This window comes from Sturnira hondurensis, unplaced genomic scaffold (assembly GCF_014824575.4).
Source record: "Sturnira hondurensis isolate 20B ecotype Veracruz unplaced genomic scaffold, ASM1482457v3 Scaffold0021143, whole genome shotgun sequence".
Classification (NCBI taxonomy): Eukaryota; Metazoa; Chordata; class Mammalia; order Chiroptera; family Phyllostomidae; genus Sturnira; species Sturnira hondurensis.
Genome location: NW_028093774.1, coordinates 28627055 through 28642585, shown reverse-complemented (window position 1 = coordinate 28642585; position 15531 = coordinate 28627055). Strand labels below are relative to the sequence as shown.

The window sequence follows — 15531 nt, the reverse complement described above, 5'->3', positions numbered from 1 at the left end:
GTATCTCAAATTACATGCTTCTTCCACTCTGATTCAGTAATGCCAGCTTTCTATGTGGAAAGCCACACGTGGAAAATGTATTTAAATGGCATATGTGCCCGGACCAGTGTGGCTCAGTCGGTAGGAATGTTGTCTTATAACTGAAGGGTCATGGGTTCGATTCCTGGTCAGAATACATACCTAGGCTGTAAGTCTAATCTCAGGTCCAAGTGTGTACAGGAGGCAACCAGTAGATGTTTCTCTCTCACATCATTCCTCTCTCCCTTCCTCTCTCTAAAAGCAATGAAAAAAAGATGTCCTCAGATGACATATATAACATATCAATAATTTTATAAAACTTAGTAACTTTACATTAACCTGTCATTAAATGCTTCCCAGAATAAGCCCACTGGACTGAAAATACATAAGAGCAAGTGTGTGTCTATATAGACCTCCACTTCAAACACTGCCCAGGTGCCCGGGCATCTAGTAGGGCAAGCAGGTCAGGTGTAGCTTTGCAGATGTTGTCCTCGACATTAGACTACCATTTCCTGCTGAAATCTGTGCAGGTGGGTATTTGCTGTAATTGACTGGAGCTTCTGATGGGGCTAGACACTGGGAACAGCCCATTGATCTATTCCTTAGATATGACAAAAATTTTTCTTTTGGGGGGGTTATTTTTTAGATAGTCATAAAACAGAGCAATGAATGCGATGCGGAAATAGAAAATTTGAAGCAGATCCTAAGTAATTATTCAGCTGAGCTCTCCTGTGAAGATGGGTCACCACAACAAGCTGCCCACATGCCGCAAGTGCAGGTATGTTTCTGCCGTTCCTTCTGCAACCCAGCAGTTCACTCAACAATCGTGCACTAAGCTGTTGGTGTCTAGAAGCCTGTGTGACGGTACAGTCTGTGTCCTACACTTGTCTTCCAATGGCAAGTATTTTGTGTGTGTATTAACTTGTCATTTCTGTTTCACAAAATAGGTGAAAATAATTATAATGGAAGGCCCTTCAATGTCCTTATCCTCAGATTGTTGCACATTGGTGAGAATTTTCTCTGGTACCAAAAAAGCTGATGTAACACGGGATATTTGGACCACATGACTTTCTGGCTAGCTTTCTGGGAGAGAGGGGTCATGCAGTGGGGGCTGGCCTTCGGGGGGAAAGACCATGGGCGCTGCTATAATGAAGTTCCATATGCTAAGAGTTCCATAGATGAAGTAGTATTTCCATGTGAAACACAGTTAATAGTGTCAGGTGGACCCAATTACAGAGGTTTGCCTGTTAACCTTCTACTGCTAGGGTTTCATTCAGTGTTTGTTTTTGAATCAGAACTTCTATGGAAACTTTTTAAAAAACCCTGATTGTATGGCAAGGATTGCAGAGCTGCTTTGTTCCTGCCGTCACGTTCGTGCAGGCGGGTGGGTGATTGCTGTTGTATTCAAAGCCAGGTTGTGCTGCCTGCTCTCTGTGAACCTCGGGCAAGTCAACGTCAAGTGTGAAGTACAGAGGGACCCAAGGTGACACAGCTGTGAAGTAATGGGCTCACTAAGCAGACTCAATAATAAAGACTCGTCATTGTAAAAATGTCAAATATCCCTTTACATTCAAAGTTTGAGAACCCACCCCCAGGGAAGAGCTTTAATTTATGAGTTGTATCTACCAATATAGAAATTAAAACCCAGAAATGTAAAACTATTTGTTTAGTTATTTGGAAATAACAACCATAAACCCATTGCATGTTAATAGAACTAACAGAGTTTTATGGTAGAAATTATATTTTCCCAGAAGAACATGTAGTGAGAAGAGTGACACTGTTTTACATTTTTGCAAATCTGTCTAATGTTCAGCTTGCCAGGATAGCAGCTGGATTCTCGTCTGCTTCTGCATTCGGTCCGCTGAGCTGTGCAGTTTTGTTTCAAGTATATTAAACAACCCCATCTCTCCAGACACATGTACACAGAAAAGGGAATATTTAAATGACCCTTCTGAATGATTGTGGATGTTCTTTGAAGCTACACAAAACTCCAGTAGGTGGAAGTTACTCACAAGTTTGGAATCTGAGGTCCCATCAGGGAACTTTTCATATATTGCATTAAGACCCACTGGTCTGTCCTATGTAGGTGGTGCAAAAATAGGTTTACAGTGGTGACTACACAAAACCCAGAGTTCATTCTTGTATTATTGTTGACTAACTGTTTTATTAATTTCCATACAAACAACTGTGAACATACTTTCGCCTGACCTTGTGCTTTGAATGGATATTTTCACCCCACGTGATTTTATGGCATCATGCTAATCCTTTGGAAAATATTGTTTCCCAGAATAGGCTGTTACACGGCCTATCCAAATGTTGACACATTTCAGTCATTGATATGAAAACTTTTATATTTATTGACATCTATCTCTTTAGGATAATCTTGTTTTATTTACATATGTAAGTATAGTTGACCAGCTTTCTTTTTCCAAGTAAAAATAGTGTTCTGTTAAAAAAACTGGCAGTTCAAGCAGAAATTCAAATAATTACACAAGTGCTTTTCCCTGACCCTTATCCTGTGGTATGTGGCAGGGGTGCTTTAAGTGTGCTTTTCATTTTGTCATATAAAATATTAAAGATATGTGTTCTTTATCAAGGATATTCTTAAGTGAAACTGGCCTCTTTTATGGAGTTGGTGAAAAAGTTTGTTTTTTTTCCTTAAGGTGGTTCTAGTAGCACTTACTTGTCTTTAACTTCGTTCAAAACAATTTTGTTAGACTGAATTGTGGCAGGTTTCATATCAGCATGCATTTAAAAAAATCAAAATTGGTTAATATTTGTGTAGCCATTTTAATATTGAAGATGGAAGAAAATATGCAACATTTTTGGCATATTATGCTTTATTATTTTAAGAAAGGTAAAAATACAACTGAAAGATCTATACATGTAAGATCTATACATGTAAGATGAGTCTGAGGCTTTCCAACGGGGAGCTTGTAGACGCTGCCCAGGACTGGGAAACGCAGCCGGGACGCAGAACTACACTGTACCCGGGAGTAGCTCCTGGCTCTGCGCACCCACAGCTCGTGAAACTCTTCATCCCCTGCACCCATGGAAGCAGGCCCCGTGGGCGTGCCAAGGTGTCAGACATTCTAAAGCAATGCAAACACTCTTTCTTCACAGGGAGAAGTTGAAGGTATTGAGAAACAGATTATAAGTTTGAACCAGAAAAGGGAAGTCCTGTTGGTGAACTTAAAGGCTGCCGTACTAAACCTTCACCGGCATTTACAGCAGGAGCAGCAAGAATTAGACAAAGAAAAGGAAATGCTGTCAGCAGAAGCATCAGAAGAGGATGGAGTAGCCGAGAGGGATGTTTCTGAGAGGAAGGTGAGTGCGATTTTCATGAATGCTGGTCCCACATTCCATGAACTTTAAGTATTTTTTTCACCAGTGGCATTTGTGTGTATGTCCCATAGTAAAGGAACTTTAAAAAGTGGAAATAACTCCACCTGAGGTTGTTCACTAGCGAGTATCAATCTTCAGGGTGTGTCTGTCCTGGACTCAACAGAGTTCTTATGTGTGAGTTACTTAAGGAGGTGCTTATGAAATTCCACAGGCAGGTGAGTGGGAGCTACCCTTTGAAAAATCTCCTGACTAAAACAGCCCTTTGCGGACTCCAGGGTGAGCCCAGCGCCTCTCTAAGCCCACTCTGAATCCACATCCGTGAATCTCATTTTTAATTGCTTAATAAGGAGCCAGAGGACAGGACGAATGAAAAGGATGTCAGATTTGACTGATTCTTGATTATTTGTCTGATGAGCTGAAGTTGCCAGACCCAGAGGGCTACTTGTATAGGTGGACATCTTGGATAAAGTGAATAAAAAAATTAGCTACATAAAAATGCATCCCAACTGGGATCCGGTGATGTTGAAGGGCTGCAGGCGTCTTTGTGCTGTGTTTTTCAGGTGAGCAGAAGAGGCTCCATGTTGTTCCTGCCAGCAGTTGAGGAGGAGGCGGAAGAGAGCTCCCTGAAGAGTGAAGTAAGGGAAATGAGTTTCTCAGTGGATTGTGTTAGAATTGAAATCTCCTGAAAGAAGAGTAATGAAGGGGAAGATCTTAAAATGAATGGAAGCATAAAGATTTTTAAAACTAATGCCTGTATTTTATAAGGAGGACTGAAGTAGTTCTCTCGTGTTATTAACATTGGTTAAGTGCACCTAGACCTACTTCCCGCTGGCGTGGGATAAATGGAATTCAGACACTCTAGCCAGCGTGAGGGAGGAGGAGATGAAGTTCTCTGCTGTGTCCTGACTTCTGAGTACTTTCTCTGAAGTTTTGAGAATATGTTCTTTGGTTGGCATGCCTGCTATGCTTTTTAGAACTTCAATTTTTCGTATTTAAATTACTTTTTTAGTCTATAACAGCATTGCCAAGGGCATGAAGAGATGTGTTCGCAACTAATACTAATCCTTACCCTTTCGTCAGAACTGGTTAGATGAGACATTTACAGTTGTCTTTCCTGATACCAATTTCCATTTCATACTTTAAAAACTGAAGTTACAATGGGTCTTTTGCCAAAAGGAACAAAATTACAGCAATTCATAGTTTTTGTCTCACATGTAACCACCAGACTTTTTTTCTGCTCATTTTATAGCTGGCTAAGTAGCTCCATTGTCACACAGAATGACCTGTGGTCCTGTTGTGTATCACTAGGACATGGTGCCGCTGAGTACAGACAACTTCGTGATCTAGTTATACCTCTGCTCTGCAGAGAGAGTTGTGAGAATGGAGGGGATGCCGGGGACCAAGAAAAGTGTGCACATCAGTATGATTCTAATGTGTGACCTGTGTTGCCTCTGAGCTGATACGTTTATAACATTCACTATTTGCGTTTGACGACAGCGGCCTAGACCGCCTTTGTGTGATGTGACCTGATGCCTGGCTTTTAAGAACAAGGTTTAGGTTTCAGAAAGAGCAGCCCCATTTGGAGACCTGTGATTTAGTTAGCCAGAGTAAGAGATGGAAAATAGGGGCAGAGGTGGGATTAGGGCTACAGTTATACTGCCTGGTAAGCTCTGTTTCGTGTAAAAGGGAGGAATAGGATGCTGGTTGTGATGGCAGGCAATCCCTTCCCTCTGCTGATCAGTCGATTACTGTGTTAGAACGGAGATAAGAAAGCAAAGCCATCCTCTGGGTCTTGGCCCTTCCTCCGGAAGCAGGACAGGGACATGGAGGAAGATGGAGCGTCCTCATCCTCTGGGACAATCATCCAGGTACTACTGGGCCTAACGTTCGTGGGGGTGGGTCGGGATGATAAGGGTTAGTAAATCAAAGAAAGGGATTTCTTTTTTGAAAGAATGCTGGCACCTTCTTGGGCTGGAAATTTTGAAAGTTTCCCATTACCTGTGCACAAATGCAAAGACAGACTAGTGTTTACTAATCATTTGTATTTCTGTTCTGCACTCCTGGTAACAGGAGAGTATTTTTCTAGGGAAACCTCAGTATGTGACCATCCAAACTGACAAAACAGATAACTCAAAGAAGCACCTAAAAAGTTCACCACAGTGTTTCAGAGCAGTTAACACACCCCTCTTTTGGAAGTAGTTGGGGGAGGCGTCTCCCCATCATCCTTTCTTGACCAGAGTAGTATGTAAATGACATGATAATAAGTAGTGTGTAAATGATAAGGTGTAAATGAATGTAAATGTGTAAATGAATGAACTCAGCCTTTTTGCTTCTAATAACCTTGTAAATCCTCTCCCATCTCTCAGAACAGTGGGTAAATGCCCTCACTTTATATTTTAGAAAATCATAAGCTGACGTGAATAGGGTGCGTTTCCCTTGCTCCTGAAACATGTCTTCGTCGTCATGATCCCTGCACCTCTCCACTCCTGTCCCCTGCCCCTGCCCAGGGCCAACCCCTCCCCCACTTCCAGCCAGTCCTTTCATTTCATTGACTGCAGGCTCTGCTTGTACCTGCACCTCCAGTCTCTGCCTTGTGCCAGGTTCCTTCCCTCTCTACTTCAGAAGGACTCAGTTTTCTCCTCCCTAACAAGTCCCTTTTCTTGTGGCCCCACCCCCCACACAAACTGAGTGTCACAGAGCCCAGACTCTTAGAAACCACTGTGTGTCCACACGATGCCCTTCCCTCTGCCTCTGCTTATGGACTCCCCACCCATCCACAAAGGCCCATCTCCACTTCCACCTCCAAGACGCTTCCTGACTCTCCCTGGTTTCTGGTAACATTCTGAACCTCAGTTATGACTTACCACAGTTTTATGTATATACTTGACAACAGTTTTGTGAATATACTTGACACAGTTTTGTGAATGGCAAGAACTGTATCTTCTGCGTGTTCATGTCTTGCAGTGTGCTCAGTATGAAACTTGAGTGCACTGAATTTCTTAATCTGGATTCCCATGTCAATTCCTGTGCTTCCTCTCGTTTACGGTTAGATGTCTTTACCAGGCACTCCCTGCCCTTGGCCCCTTTTGCAATCAAGTTTTTACCCCTAGCTATATTTAGTCTTGCATTGACTTCTGGAACATCAGTCAATGCCCTTTTATTAGTCCTAAATTTTACTGATCTCTCCAGCAATAGACACTTCCAACTACCTCTTTCTTCTTGAAATACAATGTTCCTCTGACTTTCCTGATTCTGCACTTTCCTGTCCCACCCACTGGCAACCCCTCCCCCATCTCCGCTTGCCCCGTCCCTGTACTGACAGGCATCCCCTAAAGTTCCATCCTCTTCCTTCTCTGTCTGATAACCGTCTCCTCTCCCCCCACAGGCATGGTGTTCACCTCTGTGCCACTTATTCCCAAACCAAGTCTCTAGTTTTTACTTTTCCCTTTAATCTGTTTCGTGTTTCTACCTTCCCGACAGATTTCTCTTTATGGATGTATTTTCTTTATCTCAAAACTATTTTCACCAATTTTCTTTCAAGCTTGCTCTTCCCCCTAATTTTTCAGTATTTATTAATGGCACCACTATTTTCTGAGTCTAAGACAAGCTTCAGAGGCGTCTTAGAAACCTCATTTCTCTCACCTTTCTTATCCGGTCTGTGGTCGTACAATGATTCTTCAGTCTTTACTACCTTCTTCTCCCATTACTTTTGCTATTAATGTATCGCAGGCCATTATTACTTCTTCTGTAGACTTTGGAGTAGCCTTCTCACTGGGATACAGCCTCTAGTCATTTTCCCTAATGTATCTTGTACAATACTGATGGCTATTCATGAAGCCATTAACAATCTACAGTCTTTCATGGATTCTGGTTATCTACTGAACAGAATGCGAACTTCGTAGCCTGGCGTTCCAGACTTTGTATGATCCCTACCTACCTTTCCAATTTTATCTTTAGTTCAAAGGTAAACCATCCTAGTTCAGTCAAGTTTTACCTTCGGGTCTTGATTTACACCTTTCTAACAGCGGTTACTCTTTTTAGTGTAAGGAATTGAAAAGTAACATTTTGTTAGGAACTGCTGGATGTTTTATACTTTGTTACTTTTTAATAATCACGTGAATGAGTGAGGTAGGTTATATCCCCACTTTAAAGATGAAGTAAATGAGACTCAGTATCCAGGTGAATTTGGCCAAGATCATACATCTTAGAAGTAGAGAAACCAAGGTTCGTTGATGACAATATCCATACTTTCCCCACCACACTGTGGTAATTATTTGCATACATGATGTTTCCCATTTTTTAACTCCGGTTAACCTAATTAGTAGAAGTATTGGGTCAAAGAGACAGCCGTGGAAAATGTGGCACTTACTCTCAAGCTGCCCTCCCGAGAGACTGTCGGTTTTATTCCCACCCAGAGAGCACGGAAGTGCCGCCTTCCTGTCCCCAGGCCGATACTGTGTGTTTTCAGTGTGAACCAGGCTTGGCCAGTAGTTTAAATTAAATGTATATCCTGGGAAGGTTGAATATCGCTTTAGGTGCTTGTTAGCTTTTGTGTTCTTCTTTTGTGACTTGCTTATTCATGCCATTTGACTGGTGTCCTCTGGAGGAGTGGATGTTTTCCTTACTGATTTACAAGAACAATTAATATGTTAAAGATAGTAATGTGTTCTAAGTTGTTATCCCAGTCTGATCTCTTTTAACATAAATTGTAGTGGACATTATTTTTGTTGTTAATACTAACATTTCTTCCCTTTATTGTCATGCCTTAAAGGACCTTCCCCACTCCTATATTAGAAAAAGATTCACTCACATTTTTTTCAGGCATTTTTATGGTATAACTTTCTAATTAAATATCAGAATTAGAATTCATTGTTCAGAGTGAGACAAGGATCTAGTTAATATTTTTCGTGAAATGCCTGGGTAGTTCATCCCAAATTTAACACATTCATCTTTTCTTCGATTAGTTGAAAGGTATCCTTTTTCATATCATCTCACTAAATTTTAATTCTCATAATAATCCACCTAAATACATAATTCTCTGGATTCCTTATGTGATCCTCATAAACTAAAGAGAATTTAAGATTTTCAAATAAAGACAAACCTGAAGAAGTTTTCTAAATGCACCTGGCTTCTCCAGACATGTCTGCAAGCCGGCGATTTGCACAGTGAGCAGGTGCAGGAAGAGGGGCTTGTGGGGCAGCAGCTCGGGGCCTTTGCTGGACCTCTGATGCTTTTCTTCGCAGGAGGCAGCTGGGAAAGTAAGCACGTGTGACAGTTCCGTGCCACAGACCCGTGCACCAGGCTCACTGAGCCCTGAGCAAGGCCCAGCATTTTCCCCGAGCCCCAGTGGAACAGGAGAGGTGAGTCCCTGTGGGTAACTGGCCAACTGCTCGGGTACTTGAGCGCCTGGAGGTGACAAGCTTGCTGTGCTTTGCAATATCGTGCATTTCAAGCCAAGAGTTCCTTGTGAACTTTCACATCTCCGCGTGTGTTGTCAGGCTGGGGAACTGGAAGACATGCCATCAGATGTGAGTACAACACTCACTTACCATTTGTCAGGGCGAACTAGTCTCTTTGCTAGCGATGACTTTCTTCTGTAGATGTTACTTACGGAGGCAATGAGAGTGGAGAACTAGTACTGATAAACTGCTCTTCACATGAGAGGCATTTATATTTGCTGTTCAATTCTCAGATTAAATTAAGGTAGAGTAATACCTACCGTAAGTTCACAAATGAGGAAATCAAAATTCAGAGAGTAAAAGTTTGGCTGGTAAGTGGAGGAATAAGGAGTCAAATCCAAAATATTCCAACTGGCCTTCTTAAGTTGGATATTTGGTACTGAAAGATATGGAACCATAGTAGGTTTGGCCTCACAAAAGAAAACGCCACCACCCTGTCCCAGCAGCGTGTCTGGCATCTGTGTAAGTGCATTGTACTTGGCATTGTACTTTAGCCAGGTGGTGTTACATTTTATGGAAGCATATGTGGTGGGGGGGCGGGGGGGAGATGTGCATATATATTTTAGAACTGACTGTAAAATATTAAGTAGTAAATTTAAAGGGTTGGTATTTTGGCATGAAATATGCATACATACCTACAGTCGGAAAATGATTTTATATTTTGACTGGATCCTGTTACTTAGGTTAGTGATGTATTGATGCAGAAATCAGGCAGTTACGACATTCTCTGAGCGGCTAACTTGGGTACTAGAGGGTAGGCTAAACTGTGTCAAGAATGTGGACTTGTAGACTCTAGTGGGAGTGTCCAACTTTTTGACGTCTGTGGGCCACACTGGAAGAAGAAGAGTTGTCTTGGGCCATACACTAGATACATTGTGACACATAATCACCAAAAAAAAAAAAATCTCATAGTTGCCCTGGCTGGTGTGGCTCAGTGGATTGAATGCCGGCCTGCAAACCAAAGGGTCACTAGTTCAATCCTCAGTGAGGGCACTTGCCTGGGTGGCCAGCCAGGTCCCTAGTAGGAGACGTGTGGGAGGCAACCACATGTCAATATTTCTCTCTTCCTCTTTCTCCTTCCCTTCCCCTCTCTCTAAAAATAAGTGAATTTTTTAAAAAATCGAATAAGGTTTTAAATAAATGTATGATCTTGTTTTGGACCACATTCATAGCCATCTTAGGCTGCAGGCAGTCTGGGGGCTGCAGGTTGGACAGCCCTGTTAAGGCGTAATTAAATCAGGGATTGAATCCTTGTTCTACTTACTAGTTGGGTGACCGTAGGCAGTTTCTATAACCTCTTTAAGCCTCAGTTTCCTCATCTGTACATTGGGAATAAAAATGAGCTTCTGGTATAAAATACCAAGGTGGTCTGTGCACCATACTGAGCACAGTTGCCTGGCTCATAGTCACACAATGAAGGATTAGGTGTGATTACTTTACAGTGATGCTATGGAGATGACGTGATCCTATCACAGGAAACACTTGTGATAATACTTTTTAGCCCCCCCCCCCAGATTTATAATCATAAAAGATTCATTTAAATAACCTCTGCTTTTATTTTTTTAATCCCCACTTGAGGATATGTTTTTATTGAATTTTTTATGGGAGGAGGGGGAGAGAGAGAAACATTGATTGGTTGCCTCCCATATGTCCCCCGACTGGGGGTTGAACCGACAAACTATCAAACCCTTAACCCTTTTTGTATTGGGACGATGCTCCAAACAACTGAGCCACCCAGCCAGGGCTACATAATCTCTGCTGTTAGAATGTGTGGCTGTCATTTAGCAGAGGTGCTATTGATACTGAGCAGGAGTGCTGTGTGGGAAAAACTGGACTCTGAGACTTAAAACGCACAGAGCTGTGTGACCTTGGGCACGGACCTCATGGCTGGGCCTAGGCTCCTCAGAAGCAGCGTGGTGAAACAGGAGGTATGTGAACTGACTAAACATTAAATGCACTTGGGTTTCTTTGGCTATAAATAGGGGTGGATGAACTGATTACTCACTGGCAGGTTCCCCAGGGCTCATTTAGCTACTAAGTTCTATGGTTGCAAATATGTATCCCCTTTTTCTTCCGTTTATCTTTGTAATTTTTTTGAGGTTCAAATAACTAGCACCTAAAACCCAGATTAGTTATCAAGCTTCCCGGTTCCTCATAATTCAGTGAATTACTAGGAAAGCAAAGAAACGAAATCTAAATATTGTCATTTTTAAAATGCATGTGGCATATGATGGGTACTCAAATATATTTTAATAAGGATGGTGGGTGATTAATCTATTTTACAGATGCACTAATTAACATTAACAGATTGTTAAGTGACAAAGAGAGGGTCCCCAAATCTTTGTCACTAAGACAAAGGCAGTCAACTGAACTCTAGAAACCGATCAAATGACTAGAAATCAGTATCTGGCAGTAAAATCACACAGCTGTTGCTTTTTTAAAAATGAGGATTAAAAAGGAAATTTGAAGGAGACCAAGCCATCCATGTACAGAGCTGACTGTATGAATTGCAGAGGAAGCAAGAGAATAATACTCCTTTAAGAGGTGATTGTTCAAGGCCAGGGAGAAGTAGCTCTGGGCAGGAAGGAGCGGACGTCTGTGAAATGAATGGAGTCTGGTCACAGGGGACAAGTGCCGCCCAGAGCCACTTTTGTCAGGGCACCTTCCACGACACTCGTCGGTGTGAGACCACGAAAGGTGTTGTCGTACCCTGCAAGTTGTTGTTACCACTTGCCAATTTTGTTTCCTTCCGTTGTTATGAAAGTTCTCTGTTTAAACCCGATTCCTCAAACATTGGAAAATATGCATTTGAGTCGACGTAGGATATACGTTTGTCCACAGCTCCCATTAGAAGTTTGTCACTTCTAGATGACAAACTGTGCCTTCTTAGATGCTAACCTATAGTTAGCAAAGTCTTACATAGAAAACATTGTATTTCATCCTAAACATAATAAGATATGCATTGATCAATAATTTTGATCAATGTAAGCAAAACACAAATCCTTATTCCTAAAAGAATTTTTCTAGAGTGGTTAATATACTCTTTCAATATTCTGGAAAAGGATGTGGGAAACAAATATAAATTAACTTTTACCTTCAAATTGAAAATATCTATTATATAATTACTAGAATATTTTCATCTGTTATCTAGGAGGAATTTTTCTGCCAGATCAATAAGTAACCTTGTTGTTTCAATACAAAAAAGAACACACTGTACTTTTTATTATATTCTCCTATAAGCATCTGGTCCTTAACTCAGTAGTATTTAAGTAGGTAGAAGGTGAAAATTAGTTCTAGGGATTCTCGCTAAAGAGTAAGATAAAAGTTGCCAGATTACCTCACTGAAGCTCATTACTTAATTCAAGGTACTTTTAATAGAGAGAAATTTAGATGAGTTATGGCATGTATGTTAGGGCTAAAAAAGCTGAAGTATTCTATAATGTAACTAACTCCTTGAGACTGTTAAGTTAAAAGCCTGTGGTATATTTCCTTGTCTCCCAGCCGGCTCGGAAAGACCTCTTTTTTTGTTTGAATAGAGCACACAGCAGTGCAAGCATTGCTTAATCATGTGTCGTGCAACTTTAAAAACTGGCCAGTCCACTAAAGTGTTACAGACACACACACCCACATGCACACCCTCGCACGACACTCACCTGTCTCCTGGGGCCCGCTGTTTAATGAACTGGGAGCCCATTTGTGTCCTCTGAGCCCGGGAACACTGTTCCTGTGTACCTGCAGATCGGCTGCTTAGAAACCTGGGACGTCGGGTCACATGATTGTTGCTATGCGTGTGGAGGTGCAGTTTTCTTTTCTTTCCTACTTCCGCATATATATATATATATATACATATATATTTTTTTTTTCTTTCTTTCTTTTAACTGGGGAAATGCTGCGAGTGGATAGGTGTTTGCAAGCCCGAATCTGAAAACTTTGGATTCCTGGCTTTTGAATGTTGGATTATCTTTGGATTTATCTTAGGGTGCCACACCTCCTATCAAGGCTGCCGCTGTGGGCTTTTCTGTCAAGCAAGAAGCTTTTCGGACCACAGCAGAGAAGCCTAGAGCAGAGCCTGCCGAGGTCCTGCATCTGTGCAAGACCCAGGTGGCCGAGCTGGAGCTGTGGCTGCACCAAGCCAACGTGGCATTTGAGCCAGAAACATTAAACGCAGCCATGCAGCAGGTGGTGGAACAGCAGCTGGCGGGGTGCCAGGTAAGACTGATGGGTCAGAGTTCAGGGCTCTGCCTCGTCACTAGTCGCCGGATCTCTGCCAGTTTCTCTCATAGCAACAGTGTGTTTCTTACTCTGACCACTGCATGGCTCTAGGCCTCTGGCCTCGACTTTCTGTTTTCAGGGTAATTATTTGAAATGATTCATGTAAAGACTGTTTGGGGACACGGTAGTAATGGATTAGAGCTCAGAATCTAGAGTCCAAATCCAGGTCTGTCACATTAACTGAATTTGAGAAAGTGAACTTGTCACCTCATTTTCTTCCTAAGCGGATTATCTCTTAGGACTTTGCCGGAATTAAATGAGATGAGGTGGATAAACCAGCATCTGCTGTACAGAGGGTATAAATAGTGTGTAATAAATGCTGTTATTTTGACTCAGAATAATGAGTTCTTTGAAAGCTTACTCATCAGAAATGAAACTGAATATCCTGATTTGCAGGATTGCAGACACAGCACGAAAGGCCTTTGCTGCCATTGTGCCGTGAGCACTGCTGCTCCTTGCGAGGGGCAGGAATAGAAAGTAACTCTCCTGCAGCCACTGTGAGTAGCATCTGCAGGCTCAGCATAAAGGTGGGGAATCCCTGTATCTGTATCCCTCCAGGGACTGGCGAGAGTGATGATTTCACAGCCGTGTAATTGAGTGTCACAACAGCCGGAAGCACTTCCCCCAACGGTGCTTAGACCAGCCCTGGACTGGTGTCTCTGCTTGATTGGCTCACTTGTCTGCTGAAGTGGTCCCCAGTGGAGAGGACAACCTCTCAGAGTGCCCCGTCTCACTGGCCCAGTCACAGGAAGCTTTTTTACAGCCTGCACTGGGGTGGCAGGTAGCCTCTCCTTTTCACGTTCAGGTCCAGTGCCTGCCTAGTGGGGGACCCAGGCAGGCACGCTGACCTTCTTCCCTGGACAGCCAAGCATCTCTGACCCTGAAAGTCGGCTCTGAGGGGTGGGCTCACTCAAATACCGTCACAGCCCTCAGTAGGGTAGACCTTCATACAAACTTCTTGATCACCACCGCATTCTCTGTTTGGACCACTTGGGAGTTCAGTGACTTGCGGGGCTGCTCAAGGAAAAGACACCACCACAAGGTGGCGGTAGCACACAAGGAGTTTTATTTGGGCAGGATTTTGGTGGACTGGGAAGGAGACTTTAGAGGCAAGAGGTGGGGGTGGGGCCACCACCCGGAAAAGGAAGAGGACAAGGAATCTCCCAGGGGTGGCTCGGGAATCCAGAGGAGCCTTGTGCACCTAGGTAATGTCCCAGAGCTCTGAAGGACTGTGGTGGCCGGGGTCTTTCAGAGCCCTGGAGTTTGTCTTAACCATGCTGGCAGACACGGGTCCAGCCTTGAGTTTGGTACCAGTGGGATTTGAGCTAATGGTCTTGGCCTGCTATGAACAATGAAACATTATAGAGACCAATATATAGGGGCCGTCTTTGGCTCATCTACCTAAGACAGTGGCACATATAAATTGAATATTAAACAAAAGCCTTTTAGCAGTCTATGAAAACGCCAGGTTCTCAGTGGGAAAGTGTGCAAAGGGCAGGTGCAGACAGATTAGTCAAGAATTATTTTTGGTAATTTGAGAAGAAATGTTCAGCCTTCATTATTTAAAATACATGAATCACTACAGCTGTTGTCTGGTTCTGACATTGCACGGGCAAAAATGATATCATACTGGGAAACTGGAGAAGAAGCCCCACTAATGTCTTATAGTTCTGCCTATTGGTTCAGTGTTTGGGGAGGTCAGCTGTCAGCCTGTGAAATGTTCATCTTCTTTGACCTAATATTCTTTGACCATTACTTTAGTTGCCTTCTGAAAATAACCCCAAAAGGAAGGAAATGTTCATGGCAGTATCAATTACAATGGTGAAGAACTGGAAATAGCTTAAAGGTGTAACAATATTCCTATTGTGAAGTGCGTCATGGAATATCAACTTGTAACTATTAAAATTGGAAAGATGAAGCATATGTATGTAGGCACGTGAAAAAGTGTGTATAAAGTAGTGAATGGGAAAAAGTGAGTGCACAATTATAGTCCACTTTGCTTACAGCCACCCTAAAATCCATGAGTAAGTATTATTTAAGCTGAAAAGAATCTATACAGGATACAAATAGTTTGTGTGGATGGAGGAGTTAATAAGGCATACTATTTGAAAATTTGTGGTAAGGCTAGAGTTTTTCCTTAAGTTTCTCTCAAAGAACTGAACTCGTTCTTAGTGACGCACTGAATTTTGAGCACAGATGATCCCAGTGCTGGAGCGTGAGTCTGAATGCGCCTGTGCGCCTGCATGCCCAGCCAGCTGGCGCCCCAGGCAGGGCGAGCTTGATCTGTTGAGGACTAGGAATACAGTGACGGTGACTTACTGGGAAACTTCCTCCAGCTGCTTTACTTTTAGACCCACATGTAAGTGGCCAGATTTATCAATGACTGAGTGTTTCCGGTTCCAAATTATTTCCTCTGTGGTCTTCTGATATTTTGGCT

At 42.6% G+C, this 15531-nt stretch overlaps 1 protein-coding gene and 1 long non-coding RNA gene across 6 annotated transcripts in view; one reads left to right on the top strand and one right to left on the bottom strand.

The window, feature by feature from the left end:
• SYNE2 (spectrin repeat containing nuclear envelope protein 2) overlaps window positions 1-15531 on the top strand; it is a 296623-nt gene that overhangs the window by 194569 nt on the left and 86523 nt on the right. For all 5 annotated transcript variants that reach the window (XM_037031145.1, XM_037031147.1, XM_037031146.1 and 2 more), the window contains 6 exons: window positions 665-796; window positions 3142-3345; window positions 3924-3998; window positions 5121-5231; window positions 8607-8723; window positions 12801-13031. In XM_037031145.1, coding sequence (XP_036887040.1) covers window positions 665-796; window positions 3142-3345; window positions 3924-3998; window positions 5121-5231; window positions 8607-8723; window positions 12801-13031 — 870 coding nt within the window. The remainder of the gene's footprint in view (window positions 1-664; window positions 797-3141; window positions 3346-3923; window positions 3999-5120; window positions 5232-8606; window positions 8724-12800; window positions 13032-15531) is intronic.
• Window positions 11272-12613, bottom strand: LOC118976603 (uncharacterized). The gene is made up of 2 exons (XR_005064315.1): window positions 12476-12613; window positions 11272-11763 (listed from the first exon to the last, which is right to left on the bottom strand). It is a non-coding gene; the product is annotated as an uncharacterized LOC118976603 (long non-coding RNA).